The sequence below is a fragment of the Pteropus alecto genome, unplaced genomic scaffold (assembly GCF_000325575.1).
Source record: "Pteropus alecto unplaced genomic scaffold, ASM32557v1 scaffold127, whole genome shotgun sequence".
NCBI classification, from domain to species: Eukaryota; Metazoa; Chordata; class Mammalia; order Chiroptera; family Pteropodidae; genus Pteropus; species Pteropus alecto.
In genome coordinates, this window is record NW_006440646.1 from 436,116 (window position 1) to 461,199 (window position 25,084).

Consider the following 25,084-nt stretch of genomic DNA (forward strand, 5'->3'; position numbering starts at 1 on the left):
TGGCAAGGGAGCACAGAGAGCTTGGTCTCTGCATCTCCCAGCCTGAGGGTGAAGGGCTCTGGGAGTGGCCGATTTGTTTCGAATTCTGCATTAGGGACCCAGCCAGGGTAGTCTCTCATCTCTCCTACAGGCCTGCCAATGCCGTTAGGTTGCTCCCAGCCACAGCTGCAATCAGTTGTTGCAGGTTCAGTGTTTGCAAAGTCAGAGCCCAGGGCTCAGGTTAGGAACAGTAGGATTGCTCTTACAGGGGTCAGAATTAGCTCATACATGAGACAAACTATTTACTGCATGACTGTTATGACTCTATGATGACCTATACTGCAAATCCTCTGGTTTCTGTACATCTCCTTTATGCCTTGTTAAATTCTCTGTGTTTAGTCCCCACAGAACTGCAGTAACTAAACCATTTGAACACAGCGCCCCCTTGTGTCCTGAAGACTTCATTGCCACTTTCTTTTGACAATGTCGGAGCACTATGCCTAGAGGAAGTGGGGCTGGGTCCATCAGCATAGCCATGAAGAAAAGTGACCAGCGCTGGGACATCAGAGAGATGCCTTCGTGAAGTGATAGGTAAGGACCAACCTTTCTCTTACCTGAGAAAAAATGCCGCCTCTGCCAATTAGAAGCCCCATGTTTTTGCAGTCCTCATGGATTTGACTGACTTCTTCCCTGGGAAGAGGCTGGCAGCTCATCTGTAAATACATTTAAAAAATACTCCCTATTTGACATTTGAATGATTAAATATATTATTTCCAAGAGAAGAAAAAAGTGACTCAAGCAATCAATGCTCTTTTCTCCTTTTTAATCTCTCTCTCTCTCTGTAATTGAATAAAGCTGTTAATTGTTGGACTGGACTTTTTTGGCGGGATGCTATTAGATATTAATAATATTTATTATTAATAATATTAAATATATGTTTTTATTCCAATTCATCTCAAATTCCCAAAGACAAGATGAAATTGAAAGCGGAGAGCCAGTGAATCTTGGCTTTGCTAAGGCTACTCTGGGAGCTTAGTTCTTTAATAGCTGCATTTGGAGCCTGTTTTATTTATGCAGAAATTCTCCTCAACTCTTCACTTTGTTTTTTCCATGTACAGAGCTTATTTCAAGGTCCAGGAGATGGCTCAGAAGTTGCACAACAGCATCACCAGCTACGCTTTCCCTGAGCCACAGCACAGCCTGGGCAGCTGGGGTGGGCCCATTTGTCCTCATCTTCTCTGCATGTGGATTTGCTCTCTCTCCAGGACTGAATCCTCCAGGGTTAGGAGTGTTAAGTGTTTCGGGAACCAAGAGGCTGTTTCAGGTCACTAGGCATCTGAAGTTTGTCTTTACCTGTGGGTCCCGACATGCCAGCACCCTGTGGCGACATTAGGCTGGGCGCTTGCTCCCTTTCTGTGTCTTCTGACGCTGTGAGTACAAGTGCCTCTCTCTAATTTAGTCTGACTATGTGTCTACATTACCTGGAAGCCTTTTCAAACTAAGATGTTCGGTCCCCTCACTAGGCTTATCGTATTAGAATATTTGCATCAGGGCATAGGCATCTGTATCTGTAAAACGCTCCTCAGGTGACCGGGCTGAGAACTACTGCTTCTATCTCAAGCTCTGAGTGCTGTCACCGCCACTGGTCTCTTTTCTGTAGCATAGCTGTGTGAGCATCAGCACCGGGTCTGACTCTCTGGTTTCAGATGCACAAGGCATGATCTTGACGCATGGGCCAGCAGCCCCTGCCTGATAAGGTAGAGGAGGGCTCTCTCCAGGGCTCCCAGCTTCATTATTCTCCCCATCTCCCCAGGACTTCCTACCCTCCTCCTCGGCTTTAGTATCCATTCCCCTCCCGCCCACCAACTCCTGACCCAATTGTTTATCCAAATCTTCCATTCCTGGCCAAATGTTGGTATCTGGGCACAAGATAAGACTGGACATCCCAGAGATGTTTGCATTTTTTGTCTGTCTTAAAGCTTTAAGATAAGGAAAATAATATTCAAGCTTTCAGACCTCTAGATAATGAAGGACCTGGGATGGGGGAAAGGACTAGGATCTTCTCATTGATCCTGAAATGTCATCACGCACCGTTTGGGAAGATTTCGATGTTGCACCAGAACAAATCAAGTTCTGATGAACATCTTTGTTCATCTGTCTCAGAGCACGCAAAAATTGGGTTTAGAATAGTGAGAAAGGGGAGAACTCCTCCCGGCTCATCACACTTTCCTCTATGGAGTCTGCACTTTGAGTGGTCTATGATGTTTGCGAGAGCTCCTGATGCTGAGGACGGGGATGGATTCCTCTGAGCCTTTAAACAACCCTCGACTAGGCCACAAGCTGAAGATAAGTACGTTATGGCTTGTGAGCCAGAAGGTCTAGTCTTATATTCCTTTTAGTTTCCTGTTGTCTTCCCTTAGCTTTAAAATCTCGTTCAAACTTTCCAGCTTTGTACTGTGCGGTATTAATGAAAGAGTCTTATATCCATAGTCCGGTTAAAATATTAGAAGAATTGAGGATCAATTCTCCTAAACTAAGATGGTGTGGTTGGTCAGATAAAAGAGCAAGAGTCCCTTAAGGGAAAGCTGGATCCCCGTGGACAAGAGTTAGGGCGAAGGGGTCAGTCTGACTATTCCTCTCTGTGCCAAAATTCTCTTGCTTTGTTCTCCTCAGAGAATCTAGGCTTTGCTTTTATGGACGATAGGAACAATTTCCTATTATGTGGAGGTAGGGGTCACAGGAGAAACAAAGGGAAGAATTTGGGAGATCTGGCAAAGAAAGAATCAACAGGACTTGACATTAGAAATAAGAGGAGAGAAGGGGTCATAGATTATTTTGTAGCATTGAGGGTGGGCAATTGGGAGAAGAGTGGAAGGTGAAAAACTGTGAACTTGGGAGGAATAACTGGTTTGGGAGAAGATGCTAAGTTCAGTTGCTGTCATGTCGAGTTTGAGGTCACAGTGGGGAACATCATCAGAAAGTCTCATTTCTCCCTGGTTACTTGGGAGATTGAAATTCATTCTCAATCAATCAATCGATCAATCAAACAAAAACAAAACCCTATAGATCCTTAATATCCTCACCTTGAACCGTCACCACAACCTTTTTCTGGCCCTTCTCTTTTATTTCTACTAGCTGTCTGGGCCACCCTCCCCTCCCTAAATAATCTCCTCTCTTGCCCATATTTGTAATTCTAAACATTCAGTCATCACTGATGCTCCTTGCCTAGTCTGGCAGAATAACACCAGTTCCCTTTCCCAAGGGCCCTCCCCTCTAGAACTCCTGACGACCTTCTAGCATTTTGTTCATACTCAACGCTCTTGCTGTCCTGCGTGCTCTCTCCCTGAGAATGAATGATTGTGCGATGCTTCCTACTTTACTTCTTGCTGCTCCAAAAAGCCACAGAGAGAGCAGCAGATCAGAACCTACCTTATCCTTCACCATTTCAATTCCAATCATGAGGCCTTTGCCTCGGACATCCCCGATAATTTCAAATTCATCCCGCAGCTTAGCAAACTTCAGCAACATATAGATGCCAACCTCGTGACTGTTTTCCTGTAGGTTTTCTTCTTTAATCACCTGTTGAGAGGAAGCTCCAAATGACCTTGCATTAAAAAAACAAAGTTCTAAAATTGACTGAGAAACATGGAGAGGTAAATGTATATGACTCCGTTTACAGAAACCTGACCAGATGAATGGGATCCAGAGTTCGTACGGCCATACCGTGTACTACAAAAAGATTTGCCGTAAGGAGAAAAAAGGTCTTGGTAGAGGGGGTACTTCCCCCATACTGTCCTCATCTTCAGGGGTGGGTAAGAATTTAGGAAAGACTAGAAGACGTAACCCAATGCAGTCTGTAACACAGATTTTCTAATCCTGAGGTTTATTACTGCCAGGCTTTGCTGAGAACTAGGATATAGTGGTGAATAAGACAAGTGCTCTGAGGAAAGGAATGTCACAGATGCTTGCCCTACTGGATGGGAGCTTGTTGGCCTTTGTCCATCAGCTCCTAGACATTCAAGCTGTCATCGCCCACGCGCCTTACTGCAGGGCCCTGGTCTCCTGAGCTGAGCTGAGCCTTGTGTGTGCCCAGAGTCAGGGCACCTGATCATAGAAAAAGATTGTCACCTACTTGGGCTCACAGTGGAGACCTGGGATTCTTGACAAGATACGTGTGAGATGCTACATTTATAGTTAGCTGATAATAACTGCATGACTCCAGGCACACCTTGACTTTTTAAAGACCTATCTGTTCACCTAAATCTTCTCTACCTTATAAATTGGTTGAGGTGACACAGCACTTAAAAAAAAAAAAAAAGTTGGCAGTGTCTAATAAAATAAATGACACATTCCTACTCACATTTCCTCATTTCATGATTTAATCACATTTGAAGATACTTTTTAGTTAGCAAGGGCAGCTTTTACTTACTTTTTTTTAATTTTAAGTTTTTGAATAGGTGAACCGTGTGCCTTGTCCAAAAATCAGAAAGTTTAAAAGTGTACACAGTAGAATGATCCTTGCTGATCCCTGCCCACAGCCACGAAGTCTCTCTCCCCACAAATAACTGCTGTGATTAGTTTCTTGAACATTCTTCCAGAAATACATTATACTTACTTAAGCAAATGTTATTATTGGCATTTAAAAGATCTTTTTCTATAGATGAGACCTCAGGCAAAATCAATGGAGTAGGGCTGAAAAATAGCTGAATTACCTAGTTGTAATGACATAGCACTCAGGTTTTTTCAGTTTTTGAATTTATGACAGTACAAAAAAAAGAAGGAAGAATATATAAGACAGGGCCAAAATTAAACTGAAATCAAGGATAGCAGTTGGTAACTACCCATAAAAGACCAGTCAAATAACGAAGACATTTTAGTGCTACCAGCTAGCTAAGGGAATTCTTACATTTCTCATGCATGTGAGGTTTACTATATATTTCTTATTCAATACTTCGAGCACCAAACCTAGATCTTAAAAAAAAAAAGCAAGTGTCAGAATAACGATTGGAAGTCTAACTTAAATTTATGAACTAATTGTTAACTCTCCACTTCAATAATGTCATGTGATGGAGTTCTAACAATGTGTGCACGGCTTTGAAGTAGTTGTTTTGTCACACAAGCGGCGTTAACGTGGCTGCTGGAATGTACCTCAAGCACGGCCGATCCGATGGCGCAGGCCATGGGGTTCCCCCCGAAGGTGTTGAAGTGACACAAGCTTTTAGCCAAAGACTTGGCAATCTCTAGGGGGAGAAAAGAAAGGTGGGTAATGAGTAACCTGTTCTTATCTATAATCTTCCATCACAATATTTGGATTATATTTACTTTCATGTTCTAAATGACATCATATCCAATTCAATTCTTCATTCACAGATAATGGAATTTATGGGTAGAATTTTGCCCTCCCCGCAATTCACATGTGGAAACCCTAACCCACAATGCATCTGTATTTGGAGATAGGGTCCTTAGGGAAGTCATTAAAGGTTAACTGAGGTCATCAGGGTGGGTCCCAATCCAATAAGACTGGTGTCCTCATAAGAAGAGACACCAGAGCTCTCTTCCTGAAGAGAAGGACAAGTGAGGACACAGCAAGAAGGTGGCCATCTGCTGGAGAGAGCTCACAAAAAACATTCTTCTGGCGCCCTGATCATGGACTCGCAGCCTTTAGAATTGTGAGAAAATAAATGTCTGTTGTTGAAGCCACAACCTGTGGTATCCTGTTATGGTAATCTTAGCTGACTAATGCAGTGGATAAGGAAAAAAAACAGATTATTTATTCAATGAGATGTTTGATAACAAAACCTTTAATGTATTGTGTGAACTGAAAAATACCTTGAGGCTTAATGTATGGCAATTTACAGGGAGATCTTCATTAGCGAAAACTTTTTTTTCTTGTCTTTTACTATTGGGAGTAAGAAGGAAATATTTTTAAAAATCACATCATAGATTTAGTAACATAATTTCTGGATTGTTACAGGATGAGTATATATTCAGTTTATTATATTTTACCTTCTACATTCATATTTTTGTAACTTTAGTCATTCAATAAAAATACTAAGATATCACAAGGCACTTAAATATCCTTTAGTGCCTCAGAAGTGTGGGAAAACCAAATGAAATAATTTTAAGATTTCCAACAATAACTGGTTCATAATAATTATTTTCTGCGAAACCTTTCCAAAGTGAAAAATTCAGTTAATTCTAATGTTCATTTCATAGAATGTCCTGGTTAAGTGAGATTGTACTGTATTTTGCTGTTTTGTGGATGAGACATCAAAAGAGAAAACTATCACTCCAGACCTTGAGTCTATAGCTTCTTTTTTTTTCTTTTTCTTTTCTTCCTTTTTTTTTTTTTTTTTTAACACCTATAGCACCTGGTCTTCCTAGGTGGTCTCCCATCCAAGTACTAACCAGGCCCGACCCTACTTAGCTTCCGAGATCAGACGAGATCTGGCACATTCCAGGTGGCATGACTGTAGACAAATCTATAGCTTCTTGGTGTGGCAAAACCAAGTAAGATTCATATCTTTCCAGAATATGAATCTCTTGGACATTTCAGGGTTGGTTTCAAGTTGGTTAACAAGGATGTTTGGCGATTGTTTTGTTTTGGAGGGGCACATTTTCCTATATCTTGTTAGTGTGGTTGAACCCTGCATTTCATTGTGGGAACAGGAGACTCATCTTTCCCAACAGCAATAGCAAAAGGGCTGCCTTGCATCCTTCTGTGCCACCGTCTGGCAGACAGGCTGTTTCCCTTTCTCATGCTTGGGAAATGCATGTGTAGTTCCCAACACGGTCTCCAACCCACACAGATTCCAACACGTGTGTTTTCTACCATCACTGGCGCAGGAGGCCCAGAAGCAAACACAAACTGCCCCGTAGGTCCTACCTGGAGTTGTCACAACTGCTGCCATGGGAAAGCCATTCGCAATCCCTTTAGCCATGGTGACGATATCCGGCAGGACACCGTGGGTTTGGAAGCCCCAGAAGTGAGAGCCCAACCTTCCAAACCCTGTCTGCACCTGACGGAAGCAAATTCAAAATTATTGGAAACCTTTAAGAAATGCTGGTTTTCTGCCTCAGTGATCGCTTCACTTTCATCTTCCTCCTTCTCAATATCATCATTGCCCGTCACTGTCATCGCTATCTTTGCACTATTATGGACAAAGCACTTAATCTGTGCTTGAGCTTTTAGGCACCAAAAGCCATTTACTAGCTTTGTGAGATTCTGGATATGTTTCTTAAGTCTTCTAAACCTATGTTAACTCTGTTGTAAGTAGAAATACTAATAGCAATATATCACAGGGCTGCCGTGAGGGTCATGTACATGGTGCTTGTGAAAAGGATCATTATTGTTAGCAATCCTGAATAAGGACCTCCTGTGTGCAAGGCAGCAGGAGAGAAGAGTGGAGAAGCAGCATCTGCCCAGGCTGCCTGAGGCGAAAGTTACAGTAAGTGGACTGGGGCTGGGGTACCTGCCACCTGCGTGCATGGGCTGGTCACCCTCTCCCCTGTGATCTCCTTTTTCTCCCTGAGATTTACATCATGAGGAGGACCCTGCTGAGCCAGGTAACTCAGGATTGAACTAAGTTGACCTCAGGTGTTTTGTGCATGCTCTTCCCTCTTTCTAGAAGACTCTCTGCCTCCCTGCTTCTTCATCTCACTAACTCCTCTGGTCCTTCAAAGCACAGCTTTATCATCATCCACTCTAGGAAGATTTCCCATGGTCCCAACTCAAGGCACCTGGGCCTGCTGCCGTCAGAACCTTTCACCTTGGACTGTTGTCACCAGTGCCCGTGTCTGATGACAGGGGCCATATCTTATTCGCCTCTCTACTTATACAGCACCTTGCAGAGCGCCTGACTAAAGTAGAACCTTAATGTTTGTAGAATGAACAAAGAAGTGGCAGAAATGCCTAACTGAATAAAGCCACACAAACATTTCCATGCAAATTTCTGCCAGAGCCTCTCTGGTGAATGTTCTTTGATCTCTTTCTGGCTCTTAGCCTCTTGGCCTGACTGTCTGTCTCTGTTTCTCTACACACACACACATTGCAGGCCGGGCACTTGGAGCTGATTCTGAAATACACTCGAGAGAGCAAGCCTCCTTCTCAGGCTTCCTTCTCATCTTCCCTGCTCTCTCCGGGCGGCTACTGCAAAGGCAGAATGCAAGGGTTGGAAGTAGGTGATAGTGAACAATGAGGAAGAGCTTAGACATGGGAGTCAGACAGACGTGGCCTGGAGTCCTGGGGTGTCCTCCTTCCTAGCCGTGGGCCTCTGGACAAGCTGAATTTGCCCAAATGAGATAATGTCGGCAAAGCTCATGGGAAATCCACTCATTTTGTCTTCCTGTCTTCATTTTTTTACTCCATCTATCTAAGCAGCGTAAATAAATGGTGAAAAATCAGAATGCTTATATAAAGCATAAAATTATGTAGGACAATAAGCCATGTTTAGTCACCTAGGAAGTATCCGTTTCAGAGAAACTTTCGGACTCATTCTAAGGTTCATAAACTGGAATGTCTTCGGGGATGAGGAGCACATGTTAGTGAGAGAGACGGGCTGGGTCCACGACAGTGGGCGGGGGTGGAGGCTGTGAGTGTGTGTGCCCTGCCCCACGGCAGTTAATCTCAAACCTAAACCTAGAGCACGCCAGCCCAGAAAGACTGGCTGTCCAGCTGGCCCCAGAGGCAGCCAGTTTTCTATTTTTGGTTTCAAATTCCTCATTTTAAAGAATAGAACCAAGCTGAACTAATTAAGATGCCTTGTGTAAGATCACTTGGTGGCAGCACCGACCCCACACTCATGTTTTCGATCCCCTGCTCCCTCTTTTCCTGCCTTTCTACACTACTGTTCTATCATGGAGAGGCAGCTTTGCCCAGTGGTTAGCGCAGTCTTGAAGTCCGGGTTTGAGTTCTTTCTCTGTTCCTACTAACTGCAGGTAATTTTACCACCCTGGACTTAAATTCATTTACCTATAAAATGGGAATAATAGCAGTGGTACATACTTTATAGAATTGTTATGAGAATTAACTGAGTTAATGCATGCAAAGCATTGCGAACAGTGCCTGACACATAGCAAGCGCTGAGAAAGTTCCAGCTATTCTTAGCCTTCCCAAATCATTAGGGCCATTCTTCTTAAGGTCATCTTTGTTAGACAGTTTCCAGTTACATTCTTAAAAAAGACAGAAACACATATCTCAGAAAATTCTGAAATTCATATTTGAATTCAGCCTACCTTCCCTCTAATTAGTCCAACTGTGGCAGCTTCAATTTGTGCTGATTCCGAAGGTTAAGGTTTATTTTTTTCACTGAGGTAGTTAATTGTAAACCGACTCAGTGTTTGTGTTCCCTAAACTTGTACCAGCAGGTGGAGGAAGGGAGGAGGGGCATGGAGGAGGAGCTGGCTTAGGCTTCCATGCATAGTACGCTGGGGGTCACCCAACAACCCCGGTGATAACAGAGACCTGGATGCACAAGTAGAAACTGCAAAATAATTTGGTAGGTGGGGTCGGGGGAGCCCAATGTCTGCTATGGGAATGTTTAGTTGAGGAAAACTGTTCAGGCAAAGATGGCAGGACTGAAACGTGTATGAAAAATACTCACAAGTACTTCATCTGCTCTTGGTGGTTCTAACCATCGTTAGAATCATGATGAATGAGCTGCGAGCACTTCTGGGGGCCTGGCAGCCATGCTCTGGCCTTTGGATCCCCATTGCTATTCTTGGTAGGCAATTGATTGCTTTCCTTGCTACAGTTTGATATGAGGTATGATAAATAAACTGATCATTTTTAAAAGCACATAGAATAGACCTCACAGAGCCAGTGAATTTCATTCCTCTTGAAGTCATCGCCTTGGAGGTACTGTAGGCTGTTTTAACTCAAGTTATTTTAGAATATTTTTGGAACTGGTTTTTGAATATCAGTAGCGGTGGTACTCTTCTAACTTAGAAGATGGATGCTTTGTTCCTTTTTAAATATCATTTCCAAACAAGTTTTATCATTAAGGTAAGATGAACGCTGCCAGGCTGGTTAATACTATTTTGACAAAAATAACTTGGTGAAAACCTGGTTACGAGATTACATTTCCCACCTGGTTTTTAAGCTATCCCTGATGTATCCCCAAATAAGAATTTGAATAGTAGTTTGAGTGATGGTGGCATCACCTATACCACCTGTGCCTGTTAGCAACTTATCTGATAGACTCCAATTTGCATGTTTAAGTTCTGCTGTGTATTCTTGTTAAACAGACCTACTAATCCCCTAACAAACCAATCAGCCAACTAGCAAAAGCTTCATTAACTTATACCCATATCTTGGGTATTTTCCACACTAGGTGTTTTCTGCCTGGAATACTGAGGAGCAGTTAAAGAGTTTTCTCCCTGTGCCTTTCTTGGCCCAGCACCACTACGTCGCACCTGATCCATGGCCACTCACTTCGTCCGCAACGCACACGCCTCCCCGCTCTCGCACCAGCTTGAAGGCTTCCTTCAGAAACCCCTTTGGATACTGAACAACTCCATTCACCCCCTGCAAAAGACCAAACCAAGAAGACTTATAATAATAGCATAGCCCTATAAAAGTATATATATATATAAAAAGAAGATAGATTATCATCAATATCATTAGCAATACCAGAAATTTTTAAAAGTCTCTAGAACTGTTTCAACTATGGGTGGAAAAGGGGGCTGTTCCTCTAATGCCATGCCTTCTGAGAAAAGGCTGCAAATGTATTCTTTTCTGAGATTAAAAAAAAAAATGTAGATTAAGGGGATTTAGCAAGATTACAGAAAGATCCCCCTGACAGCGTGGGCGTTAGGGAGCTAAAAATTGCTGGAGCTTCCTTTTCTTTAGAATTTTAGGAATTCAATAGTTTTGTCTATCTATCTGTTCAGTCTGGGAGTACAGGAGGTGGATTTTTCATAGGTCAATTGAAAATCGGGGGCACTTTGTTTTCAAGGGGACCAAGAGAATAAATTGAATTTGGAGAGAGACATAGCAAATGGTTCATTAAATAATTTGAAAATTCTCTAGAATGCATGAATTAAAACTCTGTTAATTTAAAGCTCAGTTCAATTAATGTCTAAGGCTAATATACGCACTTGGATCGGCTCTACAAAAAATCCAGCAATTGATTTGGCCACTGAAGTGTTCAGAGTATCTTTGAACTGTTCAATATACCGGTCTTTAGCTTGGCAGCAGTCTGCAAACAAACGCACAAACATACAAAGAAAACTCAACATTTGAAGATGTGAGAATGGCATCCAGAAGAATGGAGAAAGACAAACAAATAAACAAACGAGTAAGCTGACCAGAGTCCCTCAGACTACCATAAACCAGGATATGAGGGCATAGATTTCTGAAGGAGGGAACATTCTGTCTGAACGACTCATACTTTGGTTCAAGCAGTGAGACTAGGATAGTCATAAAGGCATAAACAAACCACTTTTGTCATTTCCTTCTGGGGAAGAAGTGCCCCAAAGTATCATTGAGTCTGGTATAGAAGCTGTTTCACCTAAGGATACACATCCTCTCAACTGGATAGATTTAGTTCAAATATAATTGAGGTATGGATTTAATCTATTGGAAAATAACTCTGTTTATCTTTTATTGCTACTTAAGCTGATATAAAATTTGAAAGCTATGAAGTATCTCCGTCTTTAGAGTTAACAAATATGTTTATAGAACAACTAAAATTCAGTCTGAATTTTAGGACTGTATCAGAGCCAGATGACCTTCATCTATCTACTATAGCCAGGGAGAGGAAGATTTCTCCTCTGGAATACCAAAGGTCCCAGACTGACTGCATCTCTAGATGACTGAACCTTCAGAATTTTTATCCATACTTGTAATTTGGATCTAAAGAGCACTACAGAATCTTTGAACTTAAACCCTTATTCATGGACAGCACAAGGGATTAAGAGGGAGATTGGATGTGATGGGAACCCCCAGCCTCAGTGACAGTAAAGGGAGTCTGAGAAGTGAGTCACCACCCACTATTTTAATGTTTGTTTAGAGCATGGCAGTAGCCCTATCTCCTGAAGGCGAGAGGTAAGGAATAGAAAGCTTCAGTCATCACCGTCAAGACTGAAGCATAAATATATTTTATTCTTCAGCTCTTTGTTAAAAAAATAAGAAAAACACTACCTGGCCCCAAACATATTTTTAGGTTACAAGTGATGTTTAGGAAAACTTGCTTGATGGAGGCACCTGATATCTTTGGTTAGTTAGAGCTGGGGGTTAGAGTGTGAAGAAGGAAGTAATGAAAAAGGTCTCGAACCCAGAAAGCCCATTTTTAGCATCAGTTACATTGTTTGATGGGCAAGGATATAGTAGACAAATCCATGCCTCTAAAGATTGAAATTTCCTGTTTTTATTAAGAAAGAGAAGACAGCCTACGATGACCCTAAAGGATGGATTTGATATATATTCAAATGATATAATTTGGAAAGTTAGCAAGCCCATTTGTAACTAGAGACATCAAAGGGTGGAGCAAAATCAACCCCAATGATTCAAATTTGGACAAAACCAAATCAAGAGAAGGTTTTGCTCGAACTGTGTTAGACCTGTCATGATTTTTTCTCCCACTGCCCACAAGTTCAATGATAAGAAGGGTCATCCATTGTTATCAGCGGTCAACCACTGTTATCAGCTTTTTACTTCATTTCGTATTTACTTCATTGGCTCACTGTTGTAACTCTAGGTCAGGCTGTCTCTAGAGAGAGACTTGGTGCAGTGGTGTCGCCATGACAACATCAAGGAGGTGGAGAGTAGATGCTCTGCTGAGTACTATCCAAGCAACGGATGGAGATGGAAGGCTTTTTATTTTAGTTGGTGGTATAGAAAGAGTTAAGCAGAGTGAAGAGCCAAGAACTAAAGAAAGAAAGAAAGAAAAAAAACATTAAGAAAAAGGAAACCTGCCTTGCAAAAGGTGAAGAAGAATGTCATCATGAGTAACAGATTGGGGACATTGTGGAGGCAGCGGGAGTCGAGAGGTGAATTTCATCACAAATTACATCTGACATTGAGGGCTTGGAATGAACACCCAGAAAGAGAAATTCCTGAGGAAGGGGTGAAGGAAGATAATGAAATCTACCCCATAAACATCTATATTAGGCTCACAAAATGGACCACACTGCTTATGCCTATGTAGAGAGTGATGACATAATTCTGAGGTGAAAAAACGACCAAGATTGGCACCTTAATAAACCCTAAGAGGAACCAAGAACTGGAACCTTCTATACTCAAAGTACTTTACATGTTGGATTGCCTTTGTAAACATATATAAACACACTGTTTTACAACAAAGACCAAAACACTTCTTAGATCCTACAAGCTTTAGAGGAGGATAAAGTCGTTTTTCGTATTTCAATTCTATTTAAAGATGCGATATCAGTCTTATCTCTTGAAGATATGAGTTAAAAAACAAAAAAATTCTGACTTCAGATATGCCCGGCAACAGTTCAGAGAAGTAGAAATGAATGTCTGCCACTATCATTCAGCCTCCAGATGCCACTAGAGAGATGGCCGCGGTGTCCTGGTATTTTCCAGTTGGCCTAAGGCAGAGGAGAGTTCCTCAAAGAGAGAGGAGGCAGAGAGGATGGAGAGGGAAGGGGACACGGAGTAGAGAGGGAAGAAAATGACCATGTCTTGAGTGCTTTTGCCTACTAGGCTCTGTGCTGGTCGTTTTGCAGTCAGATTGAGGTCTATGAGGTGCACCCAACTGATTTAATTCTTGATGCCATATAAATAAGGTATACAGAGATGGCTGTATTTGGTGCTGCTATCGTCTGCCTTTCTCTACAAAAAGCCCTCTTGATCTCACGAAGCCCTGGGATAAGGGTTCAGGGAGGCAGGTATTGCTATTTCCATTTCACAAATAAGAAAACTGAAACAAAAGATGGAGCTTTTGTTTACGGCTGAACCGTGGTAGGGTTGGGAGTGGAGCCTGGTCTCCTGGCTGCATGTGTCTCCTCGATCCAGCAGAACGGGAGTTATTTTAAGCCTGGGTTCATTCTGCTGGCATGTCAGTGTGAAGTAGGGTGGTCATAGGTTGGGAGCGCTAGCTTTGGAGGCAGAAGACTTAGGGTCAAATCCTAGCTCTCCTGCCTCCTAGGTGTGGACTTTAGTTTCCTCATCTTTAAAATGGAAAGTTTGAATGACAGCTTTAAACTTCCTTATGGTTTTAAGTTCTGTGACCATGACGTCTTGTTCCAATGTTCATTCTTTCATCCTCCTACCACCATTTGCATTATTCCATCTAGCTATTAAGATGATTGTGACTTCTTTTCCTTTCAAAGCTGATTTTTAAGTCTTCCATTCTCATTCTTCCTCTCAACCCAGTGATGCTTACTATTCCATTCCAGAACATCTTTCGGCTGGAGCATCTAGTTCTTTTCTTCAGCACTACTTAGGAGCAGCCACTCAGAAGGTTCTAAACTGTGGTGACAAACATGAGGCGAGACTTGGTGATTAGCAAAGAACAGATGCTGTTTCCATGCCTCCTCTCTCTCATGTTAGGGATAGGTAAAGAATACAAATAAAAATGCAATGGATACACAGAAGCTTTCTTTGTGAGAATGTCTTTAAAACTTTTGCAAGAGATGTCAGCAGCCTTCAGGAACGGCCTAATGTTTTAGCAGATGCTCTCATTCTGGCTGGCATTCTGAGTTCCGGGGGGAGCTTCCTGATTGGAGTGTGGAGATTTCTAGAGGTATTCCTTTCTCTCTCCCTTTCTTCCATTGGGAATTGGTAAAAAATTCCACCGATCTTGTTTTCTTTTGAGATTGATAGCAGACTTATTGCTAATAGAGCTAATCGAACTTCTTTAATTAAATACTGCGTGACAGTCTGTTTTAGCTTAGCTCTAAGAGCACAAGATGCTTTTCTTAACAGCCAGATAGCACAGCGGTAGTAGGCATGAGAAATGTCGACTCATGAAGGGTTGCTTTCTAGGTTTGTTTCCTTTGACTTTTCTCTTCCCCGCTTTTTCAAATCTGTTCCCTCAGGATTGGTTCAGCCTTTCTCCAGGTTCCTTCTTAGCCTCCTGACCTCCCACCACACACCTCCCTCCCTGCCCCGTGGGACCTGGTGCACAAGTGCATTTCCTAATTGTTTGCACTGGTGAATCTCGACAGTGGCTTCCTCCCCAAAGGCCACGGAAAACGTCTGGGCACATTGTCTGCAAATGACAAAAGAAGAAGTTTGGCAAAATGTGAACACAAGATAGCCAATTTGGGGAAACATATGGTATGAAGATTTCCTAATTTGATATCGAGATTCCTCCTTTACTCTTCCCTCTACTTAAGATGAAAACCTAATATTCTGCTTTGAAAAGATCATTTTTTCTTAGAAATAGTTATGTGGGCACTCTACAATCATTGAAATTGATTTCAATGTCAGCCTGGAAACAACTTACTCAAGGGCTTGGTGGGTAAGAGCATCTGAAAGAATAAGAATAATTAGGTGTCTGATTCTGATGCTGAAAAGCTGGATACAGCAAATGAGAACAGAAGGTGAGTATGAGGAAGACTCTATAGAAATTTTATGAATTCAAGGCTCTGAGAACTATTCTCAATGCCTTTATTTGCAGTTTACTTGATCTTATTTAAAAGCAAAACAATTTTTAAAATCCTATTATTATTACTCAGACTCTGAAGATTTTCTAAGAAACGTTCTTCCCAAATGGTCTTTAATACAATTAAGTTAAATTGAGCCTCTGATTAATGATAAGCTTTATATTAGTTTCTAATCCTAATGCCTGGAAAATATGATCAATTATTCCATATACCCAGCAGCCTTTAAATTTCAAAACTCACTGATTGGCAGCCTGTCCCACTGGGGAGTGTCATCTTGAAGAGCCCTACGTTTGACAAGCTTAGTGTGTAAGGACTGCTTCCATGGTAGCCTCCTCTGCAGAGAAAAAAAAAAAAACAGTGGGAAAATGGAGTTAAGTTCATTGCTCTTTCACCACTGGCCTGTGGAACACAGGTTAGAACAACAATGACAAAAATCCGTGAAGGCCATGGAGATAAAATGGAGCGACATTAACGTGCAACTCCAGTGGTTTCTAAGAAATCTGTCAGGTGAATTTACTTAATTTATCTTTCCATCTTGTGTCATAGCTTTGAAATTGTGAAAGGAATTTTGAAGCCCACTAGCCAAGAACTCTGACCTTAGCATCTGCCCTACTCTGTTGCTCTAAAGTAGTGAGATTCACCTTTTAGCAACATGCAAGAAATTGTATGTTCAATGAATATTTGTCTTGAGAAGCCAGATATTTGTTCCTGAGATGCAGCTGTTGCTCAGCACTTTAGGTGTTTACTGAGCGCCTTGTGAGTCACTTTATTCGGCACATAAACAACACAGGTTTTGTTTCTTTTTAAACCTGAAATGGTCGCATTTAGTACAAATCATTCTGAGTCTTGGTTTCCAATGAGTTTGGGCGTTTTCCCAAATCAAAATCACCCTAACTGCATTGCTGGTATAGTGGTGAGCATAGTTGCCTTTCAAAATCACCCAAACTGCAAATTTAAGACTATGTATTAAGACTATGCAATAGAATCGTCATATATCTTGAAAGAGAAGACACGAACATGTGTTAAACTCTAATAGCACAATGAGTGCTTTAAATACATCAATACTTATCTGGACATGCATATTCTGGAATGTTTATTTAGGTAAAACATCAATCACAATTTTTTTTTTTTTTTTGTGAGAACTTTTATTTAAACATTTCACACATAGATAAAAAAGCCATTTTTGTACATCAAATATAAGAATAAATTATTGTAATGGCTTTATTGATTTTTTTTCTTTCAGCTACAATAAAATGTTAGAACGGGCATTATATTAAAAGAGTATTTAAAACAGCTTCCTGTGGTAGCTCTTATGCGCAGATCCCATGCTCAGATATGCTGGTGTGCAGTTTGGGTGTTTTTTGTTGAGTTTTAGATGTTCAGCTTATTGTTGCTTCACGGGCAGAGATCCAGGGACGTCTCTCACTCCACCATGTTTCTGATGCCACTCCCCCAATCACAATCCTTTATTGCCATAAATCTTTCATAGCAAATCTTTGCTCATGCCTGTAGTTATTACACGTGCGTTTTATATGGAATGCATAGTATTGGATGTGCTATGGTAATTAGATCTCATGGAAATCAAATCTTCTTTTCAATCTAGCCAGAATTAGAACTACAGGAAAGGTGAAAGAATGGGACTATTTCTTGATTTCATCAACTTATACTATAACTTATTCCTGCCTTTTACATAAACCTTATTATAAGAGTGTAAAAATGTGCTACATAAAATTACTCAAGGGAGGAAACCATAAGCAAAATTCTTAGTTTTTAATTATTTTTAATATTCATAATTTAGCTATCAAGGGTTTATAATTAATGTATTAAATTATCGATTCTCAAAAGTCACCCAAAGGAGCAGAAATATACAGGGTTATATAGGCATCATAGGAACTTAAAAAGTAAAAGGTGAAACACTGATGCAGCTGGCATATGAGATGAATATGTGGCTCCTTATCATAAGCAGAGATCAAAACGAGCCCAGTGTAACATGGTAGAGTCATGAGTGTCTATGAGTGGAGACCAGTCATTCACCTCTTGGCATATGTCGTAGTAATACCACATCTTCAAAGTTAAAAACTGTCATGTGACCTTCAGTTCCATAGGAAATCTATGACATAACTAGGACCACAAGCAATTTGTTACCCCAGTCAGGCACCCCTGCCTTGGATCAGGTCAGTTTGAATGGGGTTAACCTGTCATAAAATTCATTTGGCTGATCTTGCCTTAAAACCTAAAATTAGAAACATACCCCTGGGAAAAACCCCTTCGTGCTGTATTTTAAAGATAGACATTTAGTAGTAGGCTAAGTCGATGTTATTAAAGTTTTATATTCCAGGTGTGATTACCTGAAAGAAATGATATCTGTGTTATGTGAATGTGCTCTGGCCATCAGCATGGCTAGGTCGTTGGCTTCCGAGCCACTGTTTATCAGGAAAATGACCTGGAGGGAAAACAAAGACACATGACCTTACACTTCAAGTTATTTCCTTATTACCCAAGTAATTCGAAATTGCAGAAGACTGTGTGTTCCAGCCTCTGATTATTAAGGAGAGGTCCCATCAGACAAACAGTTCCATCATTTAATTACTGCGTTAATTTACAGCTCTTTACTGAGCAGCTGCTAAGTGCTAGAGAAATAAAAAGGCTAAGGGATTATCCCAATTATGAAACATTCTGGACTTCCATTGATTTTACTGGATGCTCTGCAAAACTCTAAGACGGGGAAACTTGCTGAGGTGTACACGGTGGTTAGTGGTCGAGTGGATCCGAGGACCAGGTCTCTTGGTTCCTGAACATAAACCACCCCACCTGATCTGAAGGCATGGGACAAGGCAGGCTTCCTAGTCCTGCAGCTTCCGAGGATATCCCAGCCTGTCAGCTCAGTGTGTGTGAATGCTGAAAAAACAAGCAAATAAACAAAAGTATGGCTTGTCTTGTCCAAAAGGAAGGGGAGAGCTGAAGGGCCCTGGATCCTCCAGGCTCGGGGACTGGGGGCCATGTGCTGTGCCTTGCTGACTTCCTTGCTTCTGCTCTTCCATGAACGTGAGTGGGCTGAACTTAGTTTGCAGCTATTCTAACTTTCTTCATTTCTTCTAGATAATATGGTAAATAGAGTGTCTAGATAATATAGTAAAATAATAATAATAATAGCTAACACAAGGTACTGTTCTAGGTACTACATAGGTATTAACTCATCGAATCCCTAAATGCAAATCTTGGCCAAGATTTTCACCTCTCGATTCATTTAAAAATTCCGTCATTTCAAATGCAGAGAAAAAAAATCTCACTTAGCAAAAATATTTAAATGCATCTTAGCTTAAATGAACTGGATGGTATATTAATTTTATTTAAAAATAGCTCCACTCTTTGTAAACGGAAAAATGCAAATGACTTTGCAGAGGGGCTACGATGCAAAGAGATGACAAACAAGCTCTTGAGGAAAGTAAAGGAGACAGTTAAGGGAGTGGGGGCTCTTGCTAAGTGGTTTCTGCAGAGTGGTGGTGAGGAGAGTGACCAAGGACAGGCAGAAGCTTGGAGCTGAGAAAGTGATCATCGATTGGTTTTACCAGCAATTTGTAAATTCCTCTCTTTCCTTGATTGCTTTGAAATACGGCTATTACCTTACTGTTTCAGTTGTTCAGTGCACAGAACAAATTTCCTGCCCATGTTCCTGTTTCCCAGGGCAGCAACCCTGGGATCAGGAGGCTCCTGTCCCTTCGATCTGAGAGCATTATACCTTTAGAGGCTCAGGAAGAAGCGCAGAAAGCTTCTCTGCATATTCATGCATCTGAGGGTGGAAGAAATGGCAACTTGTGTGCCACAGGCGGCCCATCTGCTTTTGTGCCACTGCGTTTACCTTCCTGGATAAACAGGAGAGCAGAATTACCCCTGCTGCTGGCAGGCACGTCCTCCCCAACACGCACACTGGTCATTGAACCCAAACGTGTGGCTATTTCTGATTTCATCCACACTAGAAAGAACACTGACCACCACAGATGTCTGGCAATGAGATGTGTTGACTCAAAAGGTAATAATTACCTCACCAACCCAAGTGTTTAAAAGGAAACAAAATGATTATATCTTAGAGATTTTAGAAAAAAAATTCCTTATTTAGGAGGAAGGTTGGACTTAGGATCTCTTCTAACTAGGTTTTCTTATTAACTAGACTTTAAAGAGTTGGGTAACTAGAGACGACTAGATGTAAACCTGGGTGTCTTTCTGTTTTATTTTTCTAAAATATAGATCTGTCAAGCCCATGTATACAAGGGCAAGGCTTTTTCTTTCAAAGAAGATTCCAGTTTCTGGGTCTTAGTGGTCGGCATCGAACATTTTGTAACTACGAAACCACATTCTATGGAAGAAAGTTCATGTCGGGGGATGGTAGAGAATAAGGGTAGATGGATGTGTGGGAACTGACTAGGAAAGCCCCGAAAAGACAGACCGAGGTGTCTGATCTTGATCAAAAGGACAGCAATGGCTAAAGTTTATTACACATCAATATGTTTGTTATTGATAAACTGTCACACCAAAAAAAAGTCCATTCAGTGGTTCACCAATTTTGAGAAATGCCAGGTCAAACAGATTTCTTTACTGTAGGACTTTTCAGTACCTTTAATAGTCTCATGTGTATTGTTTCTCCTCAGGAGGTAGATATAGTTTAAAGTGTTTCCCAAACTCATTTTTTCACAAGACCTTTTACCAACAAAACTCACGTGTGATCAGCCTTCCACGGAACTCACTTTAGACAACTGTGGAGTACCAATAAACTCCTAAACAGAAGAGACGCTCGACAAAGGCATTGTTTAGCAAAATAAATCTGAGAGCCACGTGAGGGTAGAATGGAAGGGGAACACTGGTAATGGTAAGGCCAGTTACGAGAGCATGGTGGCCTTCGAGGAGGCTGGTGTTAGTGAGAATTAGAGAGAGGGGCTAGTAAGAGAGGCATTTCAGAAGAGGGAAAACTAGACCTTGGCTGTCTAAAGGAAATGAAAGACAGGGAAGAGCCGAAGATGACATCGATGTTCTTGCCTGTAACATTGGAGAAACCCCAGGATAAGCTGAGATACGCAGCCAGTTGTTCAGCTACCCAGCTCCTAGCAGGGAACAGCTGCAGAGTGGGTAGCTCACTTGTGCTCCTTGAATAGAAGAACGTATGAATAGAAGCAGTATTGTGGATCGCATGGTGGATTTGGTCTTGGTAAAGTTGAATTTCAGTTGATGGTGGAATATCATGCCGTGATGGTGGTGGGGTTGTCCTGGAGGCTGTGGGAAATATGTGGCATCTTAATGCCACTCTGGGTTTATTAGAGTTATTGCAGCTTGGCAATTGGCTGAAGAAATAGAGTTGGGTAAGGCTATTGAAAATGTAGCAACTGAATGACCATAGGTGGGGAGATGGGGTGGGACTGATTCTATGGTGGAAATAATAAGGCATGAAAGGAATATAGAAAGAGCTGGGGGGTTAAGGAAAGAGCCTAGGACACCCAGAGTTAAAGGTCAGAGGGTCAAGCTTCAGGGTCAGAGGGAGATCAGGAGATGCGTAAAGGTCATGAAAACCAGTAAGAGTGGTTGATTAACAGGGACAATGTCCTGTGTTGTTGGGAAGATTCAATGAGAATGTTAAAAGGTTTTCTCTACTTCATTTTCTCTACTTTTATGTGTGTTTGTCCTATGTTTTAAATTTCACTTGAAACTTATTTTGCAAGTTCCTCAAAGCCTTGCATGGGACGAGTGCCTCTCGAAGACAGGAAGGAGAAGGCTGCAGAAGGAGAAGGTGAGGGCTGGACTGACCCCGGAGTTAAACTCTCTCCTCACTGCCTGGCAGCTGCTTGCAGAGAAGACCCTTTGCCCCTACCTTGACAGAAGGGCTCAAACCTATTCAATTTATTTAAGCTTGCTGCTTTATTTTTGTCCCATTCAATTTGAATTTTGTTGGCCAAATTATTAAAGAGAAAACAGACATTAAAATGGGATGGCTGCACCGAAACCAGAAGGACCTCAGAAGGACCTACCGAGGGCATCAGTGTGGATGGGCCGGTGACCAAGGTAGCAAAGAATCCCAGGATTAATGGAGTGATACATTCCCTAATGTAAATTTCTAGCCTTGATTACGTCTTCCTCGTATCCTCCTTTCCGTCCTTACCCATCAGTCAGAGTAGTTGATGAAAATCCTTGGGCTAGAAGTGATTTCTCACCTCTCGTCATCCCCCACCCCACATGCTTGTCCCTGTGTTCTCTAGGACTCGCCTGCCTTCCTTGTCTTCTGCATTTTCCTTAGTGACTTTCTTTTCTTTGTCAAACAGTTGCTAATGAGGAGAAACACACACAAGCACAGCGACACCGATCACGTGGCACATGGCACATTGCACGTGCAATGAGAATGCCTAAATCTTGTGTTGTCAAGAAAAGAAAAAGTGTAGTGTTAAGATTTTTTTTTTTCTGTTACCCAGGAAATAGCAGGGAGTATGTCAACTACAAAGTAGGATATGCCTGAGGAGAGAGAATTTTTAAACAGGGCTCTGAATCACTAACACGACCGTTAGCTTGTGTTCCATATATTCTTCTAAAGTGAAAACCCTGGGATTAAGGATACTCACGGGTGGCAGTGACCAACACTGACAGTGACAATCCCAGAAAAAAAATCCAGGTATCTGTTTCCCTGATAATCAAACAGCCATTCCATGTGACCCTGGTGGAGCAACAAAGGCTCCGGAAAATACGTCGTCAGCGCAGGAGAGAGATGCTTCTCGTGGATGTCCAGGACACGGGTATAGGCAAAGGACTGTGGACAGACAACATTTCAGTATTAACCTTCCTTCGCCTCATCTCCACATCTCTTACAACAGCAGGTCACTACAGCAGTGCTTTGCCTCTCTCCTGACCGGGCGTAAGGCCACTGCCCTATACTCACAAATGGGTGTATTTGCCCGGTGTCTTCCTTGCAGGACACCAAGGCCCTTCTTCTCAAGTTGGGGAAATTATTCATGTGGCCCTTTGATTCCTTTCAAGATCAAATGTGAAGAAGGGGGCTAAAAATGTCTACCTCTCAACGGAAAGCCGTGGCTTTGAGTTGATTTTTGCTGTGAAACACAAGAAAACAAAACAAAAACAACTTTGGAAGTAAATGTCTGAATTAATAACTCATTTTTTACCTGCAGTTTTTTTTTTTTGAGAATGAAAAAAATAATAAAGTGCTTGTGATATTCATGACTTTAATTATCAAGCCTCTCTCCTGTACTTTTTTTCTTTATGGGTCCCTCCTGACTAGCTATTGATTCTTTCTAATCTATTAATATTATGTAGAATAAAGAGTTTGGAGAGAGAAATATTTATTAGACTGAGAGCAAAATGATAACTTTATATTTTTTGGTAGAGAATTCAGTAAAGTCAGACTATGCATTGACATGAGAGACAGTCAAAATCAGAACGACATTTTTTAAAGTCAATATGTGCCATCACGTTTTGTGATATAAGCATTTATGTATGTGTGTATCCATATCTCAATCCCTGTGATACATATATTGTCTCTTTCTTACGTTCTCTGTCTCTCCGCCTTTGCCTCTCACGCTCATGCACACCAATTCATACAATAGCATGGAATAGAGTAAGAGGGTTCAGATGCTTCTAATAACTTAAAGCAGGAACCCCCAACCCCTGGGCTGCAGACTGATACCAGTCCATGACCTGTTAAGAACTGGGCCGTGGACGTGGTTCCATAGTGTAGCGGTTAGCACGTCTGCTTTACACGTAGAAGGTCCTGGGTTCACGCTCCAGTGGAGCCATGGTCCATGGCCTATGGCCATGCCACCCTGAACAAACTCAATGTCTGATCTCGGAAGCTAAGTAGAGTTGGTCCTGGTTAGTACTTGGATGGGAGACCACCTAGGAAGACCAGGTGCTGTAGGCATAAATAATAATAAATTAAAAGGAAAAAAAAAAAAAAGAACTGGGCCACACGGAAGGAGGTGAGCACTGGGCCAGCAAGCGAAGCTTCATCTGTATTTGCAGCCGCTCCCCAGCGCTAGCATCACCACCTTAGCTCCACCTCACATCATCAGGCATTCGATTCTCATAGGAGCACTAATCCCTGGTGCCAAAAAGGTTGAGGACCGCTGGCTTACAGCATAGAATACCTGGGAAGGGATGGCTCAGCAGCAGGCAGGACCATTTGTGGGGTCCTTCTTGAGGAAACAATTAAGTTAGCCCTTTTCAGAAGGACCCCCTCTTTTGGGTTCTCCTAAAACTCTGATTCTTACCTGATATCTTTCAGGTGTGAAGTCACATGGAGGCATTCTGGGTTTTGTGTGAAGACTGAGCTTGGTTCCGGATGTCCAGAAAGCACCTACTAAAAGTGAAGTGAGTTAGGATCCTCAACTAAACATCACACAGTGTAAAAATTTACTATAGTTACCTGAATCAAGGTCCTTATGCAATTTTATTTCTTAGTTTTGAAAAAAATCATTTAAATCAGAATTTAATGTGGATTAAAAACTGAGGTATTTCAATAAGGAATTTTCTGGAGGGAAAAAGGAAGTTCATCTTGAATTTAGTCGGGAAAGGTGTGGAGGATATTGGGGGAGTCATGATTTCTCTCACCGTGGTGACTCACAACCTTGGGAAGCTCCTCCCCCATCCCCCATGTCAGCTAAATTTTTCTTTTCAGTTGACCAAACTTCTCCCAGTGCCGCGTGTTGCCGGAATATATCCTCTTTGTTAGTAAGAATGCTTTCTAAACGTCGGATTGCCCAATGCCTGAATCCCAGTACCTGTCCCAGTTCCTGGGATTGGGTTGGCTGTCAATAAACAAGGAATGAATAGCTGTTGACTATTCTTGTAGGAGATGAAGAAAGATAGGTGCTGGGCAATGTACCGTATTAACAAATACTACATGCAAATAGATTTAGAAGACAAAACTTTCCTCCAAAACACAACAACACAAAGACCATGATAACACAAGACCATGACAAAGCAAAGATAAGCTGAGCCAGAAAAATCACTCACTATTTGGAGCTAAACGACATCTTTTTTTTTTTTTTTTTGGTCAAAATGCTTATTTTATAGACAGAGAAACCAGCCTAAAGTGGCACGTTAATTTGTTTAAGGTCACCAAGCTTAGCTGCTGAACAAGAATAAAACTCCACGTCTCTGGCTCCCAGCCTAGTACGTTTTCACTCATTCATCGGCTACCTCACTCTCCGCTTCCAGCACAGATTTTGATGTCTCTATCAGTGAGATGGGATTAGAGCCAAAGAAGGTCAGAGCTGAGGCAGATATCCAGAGACATTGTAAGTACTCTGGGAAAAGAATGCTGCTAATTTCGAAGATTCTAAGTCATTATCAAGATAATTTTATAGGTGGAGAGAGCTGAGGAAATGAGATCTCTTATTCAGTATGAAGGTTTGAATTCATGAATGAGATATTGGTGTTTTGTGTGGCTGTGAAGTCACAGTCCTGAGAAACACAATGAACAATTGTGCTTTTAAAGAAAGCTGAAAAGTAACAGCTCTGATTATGTCTTCTTTTAAAGAGT

At 41.6% G+C, this 25,084-nt stretch overlaps 1 protein-coding gene and 2 pseudogenes across 2 annotated transcripts in view; 1 reads left to right on the top strand and 2 right to left on the bottom strand.

The window, feature by feature from the left end:
- AGXT2 (alanine--glyoxylate aminotransferase 2) overlaps nt 1–25,084 on the bottom strand; it is a 37,116-nt gene that overhangs the window by 3,298 nt on the left and 8,734 nt on the right. The window contains exons 2-13 of one of the 2 annotated variants that reach the window (XM_006917800.1): nt 23,811–23,899; nt 22,152–22,336; nt 19,292–19,415; nt 17,901–17,995; nt 15,793–15,886; nt 15,062–15,155; nt 11,077–11,177; nt 10,412–10,504; nt 6,866–6,998; nt 5,128–5,219; nt 3,409–3,558; nt 594–692 (exon numbers count right to left, since the gene is read on the bottom strand). In XM_006917800.1, coding sequence (XP_006917862.1) covers nt 594–692; nt 3,409–3,558; nt 5,128–5,219; nt 6,866–6,998; nt 10,412–10,504; nt 11,077–11,177; nt 15,062–15,155; nt 15,793–15,886; nt 17,901–17,995; nt 19,292–19,415; nt 22,152–22,336; nt 23,811–23,899 — 1,349 coding nt within the window. The remainder of the gene's footprint in view (nt 1–593; nt 693–3,408; nt 3,559–5,127; nt 5,220–6,865; nt 6,999–10,411; nt 10,505–11,076; nt 11,178–15,061; nt 15,156–15,792; nt 15,887–17,900; nt 17,996–19,291; nt 19,416–22,151; nt 22,337–23,810; nt 23,900–25,084) is intronic. The other variant, XM_015593961.1, reaches the window with a different exon arrangement.
- LOC112484698 lies at nt 6,339–6,457 on the bottom strand (annotated as a pseudogene).
- Nucleotides 23,346–23,461, top strand: LOC112484699 (annotated as a pseudogene).